Genomic DNA, 10814 nt, shown 5'->3' with positions numbered 1-10814 from the left:
AGGGTAAATCATTATGTGCAAATATATCTCCCAACATAAGGGGTATAATGGTCCAAAATGATCGAATGAAGTAATTTGTTAGTTGATTTTAAGGTTTTACTATATTGAACTAACATTTCATTGAATTTCTTGAATCAAGCTTATAGAAATAACGCTCATATTTTTATATCTTATTAACAAACCATCCAAATTACATAAATGTTGCGTAGACTTTTTTTTCTTTTTCTTTTTTTGACAACCATGCTACATCCATTTCCTTTAAATTTTTGGTGTTTTGTGCCCTATTTATATACAAGATAATAATCTTGTATCGGTTACATATTTATATATGAGATGATTTATTCTACGTCAAGTTTTAGGGTGTAACAACTATTGCTAGTAGGTTTTTTAACCTAAAAAAAAAAAAAAAAAAAAAAAAAAAAAAAAAAAAACTTGATGGGCTATCGGTAAAGTGTGTATTTCTTTAAGTTGAATATTAGGGGTTTGAAACTCACTCACTCCAAATTTGCATCTTTTTTTTATTTGGTGTTACACCACCCGCTCAAAGCCTACCTCATCTATATTTGAACAGATTTTTGGTTTTTTTACAACTTTACCGAAATATGATTTTTTTTTTTTTTCTATTTTTTATCGATAGACTCACTTTTCTTTTTACAATTTTTACCCAAATTAATAAATAAATAAATAAATAAAACTTCTATGATATTTTTCCAATATTTTAACCAAAAAAATCTCAAGCATGCCCTAGATCCAAATCCGAAAAAACTTTTGGTTTTTATATAGCTTTACCAATATATAATATATTTCTGTTTTTTTATCTAATCACTTGCCTATTTTATTTTATAATTTTTAAAAACTAATACGCTTTTTTCCAAAAATTTTAAAAAAAAAATTAAAACTTATTTTTTCAAAATATATTTATAGCTCATCGTTTTACAGCCAAAGTCTCCCCGGTCGGACCAAATTTTTGTTTCTTAATTTTTTACACAATTTTCAACAAAATATGATGTTGTCCTTGTTTTTGTCCAAACACTCACTGTTTTTGCAATTTTAATCCACATTTAAAAAAATATACGGTTTTGGTCCAAGCTTTTATTAGAGGGTTAGAAATGTAATAGTGATTACTAGAAGGTTTAATATGTAATTATATGTAAAAGTTAGTTAGTCGTTATGTTCTTCTTCTGTATATATAATCAGATAGATGACTGAATGAGTGTTTAAGAAGTTTTCTTCCTCATTTCTGTTGTCTAATATGGTATCAGAGCAGATAGCTCGTTTTCGCTTAATTCTTGATTAATCTTGATCTATTCTTCATTTTTTTTTATCTCTGTTTTCTACTATTGATTCATCATGTCTAGGTCTCAACCTGAAAGTTCACAAAATCAGAACATTGCACCAATGATGATAGAATGTCGCCTTATTACATTCATCATTCAAATAATCCTGGCTTCGTTCTTGTTTCTCAACCACTTACTGGTGAGAATTATCAGTCATGGAGTAGATCAATGATGATCGCTCTTTCTGTCAAAAATAAGGTCGGATTCATCGATGGATCCTTACCTGAACCTCCAATTTCTCAAGTTGTTAATCATAATTCTTGGATGCGAAATAATCAACTTGTTATCTTATGGATTCTGAATTCTATTTCTAAGGAAATATCAACGAGCATCATGTTTAATGATTCTGCTAAGAAAATTTGGGAGGATCTCAAGGATTGATATCAACAGAGCAATGGGCCTCGGGTCTTTCAAATTCACAGAGAAATTGTGAATCTCAATCAAAATCAAGATTCAGTAGGCGTTTATTTCACGAAATTGAAGTCACTATCTGAAGAACTTGAGAATTTTAGGCCAAAATGTTCCTGTGGAAAGTGAGAGTGCGATGGTGTGAACAAAATTGAAAAAAAATTTCAATCTGAACAAATCATGAATTTCTTGATGGGTTTAAATGAATCGTTTTCTGCAACTCGTGGTCAAATCCTTCTTATGGATCCATTACCTGCTATCAATCGTGTTTTTTCTCTGGTTGCTCGTGAAAAGAAACAAAAAGCTATATCGATTGATCAACATACATCATCAGTTGCATTTGCAACCAAATCTACAAACAACAGACCTATTAACAACAATAACAGTCAAAATAAGAAGTTCAATAACAGAGACATGCATTTCTGCACACATTGCAATTTTCAGGGACATACTATTAAGAAGTGTTATAAGATCCATGGATATCCACCAGGATACAAATCTAAGTCCATAAATAATCAAATCAATGCAGTTACAAATGACAATATCACTATTGATCCTTCCATGAATGATGATTTGAGTAACATGTTCAGAGGATTCTCTCAAGCACAATGTCAACAAGTAATGTTTGCATTGTCAAATCATATGATTTATGTGAATACAAGTGAGACTACTTCAACAGGTAAATGTTATTCTCTCACTATTAAAAATGGATTACAATCTTGCATGTGGATTATTGATTCCGATGCATCTCAACATGTATTTCATGATATTAACATGTTTGTCAACACAAGAAAAGTTCATCATCACACAGTTACTCTTCCAAATAAGGTTGTCTTACCTGTTCATCTAATTTGGGACATTAAAATTGATTATCTCTTTACTTTGAGAAATATCCTTTATGTCCCTGATTTTGATCTCAACCTCATATATGTTAATGCACTCACTAAAAATCAGAAGTTTATGGTTACATTTACATGTCATCATGCTTACATCCTGGATGTCCTTCAAAAGAGAATGATTGGCAAAGCTAACAACATTCAAGATCTTTATGTGCTAAATAATCACAAGGAAGAGATTGTTGTTGTTGACAATAGAGTGAATTTGGTTTCTATGGAGTTATGGCATAAGAGATTAGGGCACCCTTCCAACAATGTTCTTCTTCCAATAAAGAATATTTTAGGTGTTTCTATTTCTCAAAATAATTGTATTAATCATTGTTTTGTATGCCCTTAGGCAAAACAGAAACAGTTGCCATTTGAAACTTTGAACAATATGTGTGCTGATATTTTTTTCTTTGGTTCATTGTGTCACACCCCAAAACCGGAACGGCGGAAACGTTCTGGGGTGGATGACGTCATGTCAAGTATCACAACACATGCATTATAGTAATCAAAGTACAACAACCATTGCATTAATAGTAATAGTTTTACATGGTTTACATTACAATACATCAAAATAATACAAGTAATAATATAGGTGCAGCTTGGTACTAAACTGTCTTCGTTAAAAGCTCCGGCGATGTACCTGTCTAATGCTGACCTGAGAATACAAGTTATTTGAAAAGCAAGTATCAGCATTTTTACAAATGCTGGTGAGTTCATAAGTATTTATTGTCATTTTATACAAAAAAAACTTTATATAAGTAGTAGTTTTCAAGTATACATTGAAATAGAGTCCTTTCCAGAAAATCCTATATTTTCTGATTAAAAAGCAGTCTTCTACCAAGACTGGTCAGAGTTATGTGGTAAAAAGTAGTTTTCCTTTAAACACTTTCATTATCAAAATACGGGATTTGCTTTTTAAGAAAGTCTGAGAATATCAGGGAAAATAACATATGCCTCAGCAGTGAGGACTGCTGACTAAGGCAAAAGAATCATAAACTCCAGGAGGGTATCGAATGAACGGTATTCCTGGCTCAGTCTAACAAAAGGAGACACAAACCCCAGACAGTATCAAATGAAAGATACAACTAGTAAGGTCTAAAATAGAGACAGACCCTAGACAGTATCAAATGAAAGATACAGCTAGTGAGGTCCAGTACACTGAACACAGTGTATACAGTGAAATACTATGTATAAAACCCGTTACCTTAAATCCATGAATTATAAGGTAACCCCGAGATACTTGTAACCATACTGATCGACACTAAAGAATCTTGACGCCCTGCAAGCGTCGGTATAATTATGACATTTGTCACCCGTTGGCTTGGTAGGCCGTGGACTGCAGCTAGCAGTCAGGGTGTGGGGGTGTCAATCCTGTATAGATTTATACACACAATGTTTGCTCTCCCTACAAGAGACTCTGGTTACCAACTCGACAACGGAGAAGGCCGTGTACTGAGGATGTATCTCGTATAGTGAGATTTAGTGTAAAATACTGGACAAGCGATAGAGACTCTCAACTGGACTGACTAGTGTAAACCTATATGTCTATGACTGTATACATAATATATAACTAATGATCAAACGACCTCCGGACGGACATCCGATCCCACCAGACCACATCCCAACGAAGAAAAGGAAATAGGGCGGACAAGCCTTCCTAAGTCCTTCAAACATTATTTATATGCATCTATACAAGCATGGGCATACATCTAACTCTGTGGAAGTGTCATCAGGTATAAGTGTATCACAGAGTGGAAGCGTTCTTAAGTATAAGTGTATCACGAAGTAGAGTGTCTTACAAGGTATAAGCGTATCACGAAGTAGAGTGTATCACAAGGTATAAGCGTATCACGAAGTAGAGTGTCTTACAAGGTATAAGCGTATCACGAAGTAGAGTGTCTTACAAGGTATAAGCGTATCACGAAGTAGAGTGTCTTACAAGTGAAATAGGAGCGTCAAACAAGTGTAAGCGTATCACGATATAGAAGCGACAACAAGTGGAGTAAGAGCGTCTAACAGGTATAAGCGACTACATGTATGAGCGAAATAGAGGTGATAACAAGTATAAACGCATCACGAAGTGAAATCGTTATCAAGTAGGAGTTTAAACTAAGTAGAAGAGAAACAGTGGTATCTAACAAGTAAGAGTATACAACATGAAAGAAAACCTTGATGAAAACTTGGAAAAAAAACGTTTATACTTAAGAAAATCGCAACTTGGTATTCTTTGGTAAAATAAGTTTGAAAACCTTTAGAAATCCTTTGGGAAACCTTTATAATCAAGTTTTAATGAAACTTTGATAAAAAAATATAAGTAAGAGATTTGAACAAGTGAAAACATTTTAGAAAACCATTTATAGTCTCATACTTGGTAAAACAGTTTACAGTGTAGTAAATCCTTGTGCATGCGGGTTATCAATCACATGTGATTGATATGATAACTGGCATGTTTAACATGTATTCCCCCCCTATAAAACATATAAAAACATTTAAAAGGTCCATTCAGGGGTATGAACTCACCTGATGTAAGTGGATCCGACGAAGGCGTCGGTTGGGTGCTCGGTGTCAAGTAAAGACTTGAACACACTTAGTGACCTATTTAACATATGATAACATATGTTCACATACAATTAGTACATTTAATACTAATTAAACAAGTATACACACTCTAAGGAGCGGAAAACACTTTGGTTAAGTGTTTGGGGTGTCCCGGGTAACATTTAAGGGTGTGAATGGCTTAGAAATGGAGTTTACTCTCCAAGAGTAAACTCTATACACATAGTTCACGGCCCTGGGACAACTCCCCATGAGTTTACGGCCGTAAACTCATGGTGAGGGTGTTCTAGGATGCCTAAATGCCTTATATCAATCGTGGAATTTTGCTAGGTCCAAATATAAAATGTATGAATGGATTTAAGGCACTTAAATGGACCAAATGGGAGTTTACGGCCCCAACCAAGGGGGTTTACGGCTGTAAGCTCCCATGGACCTATACCTTGGGTGTTTTAAGGGCTTAAGTGATAGAGAATAAATCCTATGCATTTTTCTAAGTCAAATGAAGGAGTTTGGGCACCATTTGGGCACTTATTGGGAGTTTACCGCCCATCAACCACCTCTATGGGAGTTCACGGCTATGAAATCCTATCCCTTTGGCTTTATTGAAGTTTAAGGCCCTTATAACAATGGTATTGCCTTCAAGCTATTTTTCCAAGGCCATAGGGGGTGTTTAGGGCATTTCTAACACATGGAATTAAGTTTACTCCCCATGAAGGGGAGTTTACAGCCCAAGCAAGTTCTTGGGCAGTAAACTCAAGTTTACTCTCCAAAAACTCGTTTCATGGTGTCCTAAGTCTGATTCCATAAGCCTACAAGCCATATCTAAGCCTTAGGGACAATTTGGAGGGGTTTTGGGGCTTAAAAACCCCATTACATGGTGTTTACGGTCCAAGAGTGTTCTTGGGCTGTAAACACATCATTTTGTCCCTATTTTATGTTTTAAACTCGAATTTGCAGGCTAGATAAGCTATTTAACAAGTTAGGATAGGTGGCTTACTCGTTTGGGGCTCGAAACGGATGATTTTTGGCTCGAAATTAAGTTGTAGAGAGAGAGAGAGAGAGAGAGTGGGGAGAGTGTAAAAAGTCTCTAATGGACTCCACTCACCCTTATATAGGGGTTGGAGTTGGGGCTCAGTGGAAATCTACCCGATACTGCTATTAAACGGGACTTTTTGGTCGCACCCGATTTAGTGGTTGTATTTTGACTTGGTTGAAACTAAAATTTTTCAAAGGAAAATTTTGGGGTTTTCTAACTTGTTTCAACCCGTACCAAGTCATTATAATAGTCCCCATATAATTAACCTCTTCCAAAAGGTTAACGGACAGTTAAATAAAACGAAGTTTTTTAACGGAAAAAGGTTAAAACTGACGGAATAGATTTCGGGTTGTCACACATTATGATATTTGGGGACCATATCAAGAATCAACTCATGCAGGACCAGGGGCGGAACACAAACACAATAATTGAGGGGGCCGATATCAAAATTTCAAAACATAATAGTAAGACAAGAAAAATTTGTTCAAAATTATACACTCTAAAAATTAAAACTTATAAAAATATCATTGTATTGTTGATTAAAGTGGAACTCGTCTATTTTACGTCTTTTAAAGTTATTTTTAAACTAATCTTTTCGATAGATTGTATTTCAAATAACAAAACCAAAAATATAAAAAAAAACCAATGAAACACTCTATCTTAAATTTTATTCTTTAAAAACCAATGAAACACTCTATCTTAAATTTTATTCTTTAACTTTGTTTAAATTATAAGACTCACACTTTAAATAAATAACATATACATAACCCATGCTACATGGATATATATATTTTGTTGTTTGTGAACTTTTTATTTCATTTTTACAATACCAAACAATATATGTAATTTATCAGTAAACAATAAATAATTAATAAATAATTTTAATTTATAAATAATAGTTGTCCTTAGGTCAAAGCCTACTACCTACTACCTACAACACATTTTACAAAACCTGCAATGTAAGGTCAAGATATTTCATATCACACTTTATAGATAATAACTTTGGTGGGAGAATAGAAAGAGAAAAGAGAGTACCCTTTTTAGTCTTCATATGGAGAGAAGAATGGAGAAGGAAACGGAAAGCACAACACGATGGAAATCAGATGTTTTTAATCTCAGGTTTTTGTTAAACGCCGGCAGAGAGCACTAATCAATGGAAATCGGATGAAGAGCGGTAATCGGCGGGGATTAGTAAAATTTAAGGTTTGGTTATACTCAAAGTTTTGAGTTTCGATTATATGGTTTTAGTTTCTTAATTTTTTTCCCTAATGAAAGAAGATATCTCTTAAATTTAGCAGTGATTTTCGGATCTCTTTGGTTGTATCATGGTTATTTTGTTTACATTTTTTGTTATTTCTTTAGTTGAAAAACATGAGCAAAATTAGTAAATTTTTTGATTGTTGGGATAACTTTATGAATATATTATACATATTTGGTTGTGGGGGGGGGGGGGGGGGGGGGGCATGGCCTCCCCCAGCCCCTCTTACGGTCCGCCACTGTGCAGGACATAGATTTTTTGCTATAATTGTTGATGACAAAAGTAGATATACATGGATTCATTTGTTGAAACACAAGTCTGATATTCAAGATATTATTCCCAAGTTTTACATATATATTCAAAATCAGTTCAACAAGTCCATTAAAGCTTTTCGAATTGATAATGCAAAGGAGTTGGAATTCACAAATTTTTTTTTTTTGCTAATAAAGGAATAATTCATCAAAAATATTGTGTTGCTAAACCTCAACAAAACTTTGTAGTTGAGAGAAAACATCAACATATCCTTAATGTAGCAAGATCATTATTGTTTCAATCTAAGATTTCGATTCATTTTTGGGGAGATTGTGTCTTGACAGCTACTTATCTGATAAATAGAACTCCATTTAAAGTTATATCTTATCAAACACCTTATCAACATTTATATGGTGATGTTCCTACCTATAAACATCTGAGGGATTTTGGTTGTCTTGCTTATGCTTCTACTTTGACAGCATCAAGATCAAAGTTTCATCCTAGAGCAAGGGCTTGTTTGTTCATAGGTTATCCTCCAAATATGAAAGCATACAAGTTATTTGATCTTGAAACTAAACATATTTTCACTTCCAGGGATGTTTTTAACGAAACTATTTTTCCCTTCCAAAACAATACTAATTCAATTGATCCTGATCCTTTTGATCATATTGTTTTACGAGGTCCTATGAATGATAGTGAGATGTCCACAAATACCCCTGCATCTTTTTTGTCCCCGAATCCTGATCATATTACACAACCATTACCTTCAAGGCATGTTAGAACTCTTAATCCTCCATCACATCTGAGAGATAATCATTGCAACTTGATTCATACCACAGATTCCAATATGTCTTATCCATTGGACAATTACTTGTCTTATGATTATGTTTTATTATCACATCAAATTTTTGCAATGAACATTTCAGCCAATTTTGAACCAAAAACTTATAAAGAAGCTTCTCAATATAAGGAATGGTGTGATGCTATGGATTCTGAATTGGCAGCTATGCAAGCAAATAATACTTTGACCTTAATGCCCTTACCTTCAAATAAGAATACAGTTGGCTGTAGATGGGTATACAAGATCAAATATGGAAGTAATGGTAAAATAGAAAGACGCAAGGCTAGATTAGTAGCCAAACGTTTTAACCGGAAGGGGTTGATTTTTTTGAGACATATTCTCCAGTTGCTAAGCTTGTTACAGTTAAAATGCTTTTAGCCATTTCAGCGATTCGTCAATGGGAAATGGTTCAATTGGACGTAAATAATGCATTCTTAAATGGTGAATTACACGAAGAAGTTTTTATGGATATTCCTCCAGGATTTCAGATTCAGGGGGAACAAAAAGGTTCAAAAATAGTGTGCAAGTTAAATAAGTCCATTTATGGACTTAAACAAGCTTCCAGACAATGGTTCGACAAATTTTCTCAATTTATGCTAATTTTGGGTTTCACTCAATCCAAATCCGATTATTCATTGTTTCATAAGGGCACTGGAGACAATTATGTAGCATTACTTATGTATGTTGATGATATAATCATCACTGGTCCAAATACACAAGGAATACAATTCTTGAAGCAACAACTGAGTAACTAATTTAAATTGAAAGATTTGGGTTCCTTGGGATGTTTTTTGGGATTAGAAATTGCCAAATCCAAGAAGGGTATTTTTGTCTCTCAGCGAAATTATACTCTTCAACATTGAAGATGCTAGTTTATTAGCTGCAAAGCCCAAAAATACTCCTATGGATCCCAAGATTCATCTTCAAAAAGATGTTGGTGAAGGGTATTATGATCCTTCTAAATATAGACGTCTCATTGGCAGATTGTTATGTTTGAACATCACACATCCAGATATTTCTTTTGTTGTTCAATGTTTGTCTCAATTCATGTCAAATCCGTGTGTTCCTCATTATGAAGCAGCCTGCCATCTTATTAGATACTTAAAAGGATCACCTAGACAAGGTTTATTTTTCTCAAAAGAATCATCTTTGCAATTGAAAGGGTTTTGTGATTCTGATTGGGCCACATGTGATTCTGAATGGGCCAACAGTTTCCAGGTCCTCTGCAGAAGCCGAATATAGAGCAATGGCAACAACTACTTCTTTTTGGAATTCATGCCATTGATTCTACATTGTTGTTTTGTGATAATGAAGCAACGATTCAAAGTCACTAACCCCACATTCCATGAACAGACCAAACATATAGAAGTTGATTGTCATTTTGTGCGAAACAAAGTTAAAAACAAGTCTATACGGTTGCTTACAATTCGATCAACTATGCAGTTAGCAGACATGTTTACTAAACCATTACCAAGTTCAAAAATTTTACCTTTTATAAGCAAGTTGGGTCTGAAGAACATTTATTCTCCAGCTCCAACTTGAGGGGGAAATATTAGAGGGTTAGAAATGTAATAGTGATTAGTAAAAGGTTAAATATGTGATTATATGTAAAAGTTAGTTAGTCGTTATGTTCTCTTATGTATATGTAATAAGATAGATGATTGAATGAGAGTTTGAGAAGTTTTCTTCCTTATTTCTGTTGTCTAATAGCTTTAAAAAATAAAATTAAAACAAAAAAAAATGAACTTGGTTCGTTTTTTTCCTACACTCACCTTTGTGTATTTTCCTTTATATGTATATTTTTTAGAATTATAATCCATACTTCAATTAATTCCTATTTTTATCCAATTGAAGCACGACAATACGTTACTTTCAAAGATTACACGGTTATTCTAAAATGTAAGAACAGCTCTCTTTTATATGATACTTTAACAACCACGATAAAAAAAAAAATGAATAAAATCTTCTCGAGAATGCATTATGTTTTGTTTTGATGCTTTCTTGTTTGGTTCTTCCGGATAGCAAATGAATAATGTTATATGAAGGCCAAGTTTTCCCATCATAAGTTTCTTATTTCCACAAGATTATCAAAAAGTTTAGAAAATTCTAACGACTTTTACAATGTTCTAGAAACCTTAGACAATATCAATAACAAACAATTCAAAAATTATTTAAAACTAACCACATAGTATACTACTTATGCTTATTATTGATTATGTTGAAACTATTTTATATTGACAAA

At 33.6% G+C, this 10814-nt stretch overlaps 1 protein-coding gene across 1 annotated transcript; it reads left to right on the top strand.

Moving 5' to 3' along the window:
• Positions 1-1409: 1409 nt before the first annotated feature.
• Positions 1410-9814, top strand: LOC145040735 (uncharacterized). The gene is made up of 5 exons (XM_078988639.1): positions 1410-1710; positions 1876-2949; positions 8658-8834; positions 8918-9319; positions 9438-9814. The coding sequence occupies exons 1-5, from the start codon at positions 1410-1412 to the stop codon at positions 9812-9814; spliced, it is 2331 nt and encodes a 776-aa protein (XP_078844765.1).
• The last annotated feature ends 1000 nt before the right edge of the window (positions 9815-10814 follow it).

Source organism: Lactuca saligna, chromosome 4 (assembly GCF_052625555.1).
Source record: "Lactuca saligna cultivar CGN05327 chromosome 4, ASM5262555v1, whole genome shotgun sequence".
In the NCBI taxonomy this organism is placed as follows: Eukaryota; Viridiplantae; Streptophyta; class Magnoliopsida; order Asterales; family Asteraceae; genus Lactuca; species Lactuca saligna.
This window is presented reverse-complemented; position numbering and strand designations above follow the sequence as displayed.

Coding starts and splice junctions, on each gene's coding strand:
- LOC145040735 (XM_078988639.1), top strand. CDS start 1,410: ATGTCGCCTTATTACATTCATCATTCAAATAATCCTGGCTTCGTTCTT. Junction 8,835..8,917: donor GATCAAATATGGAAGTAATG/GTAAAATAGAAA, acceptor CATATTCTCCAG/TTGCTAAGCTTGTTACAGTT. Junction 9,320..9,437: donor ATTCTTGAAGCAACAACTGA/GTAACTAATTTA, acceptor TCAACATTGAAG/ATGCTAGTTTATTAGCTGCA.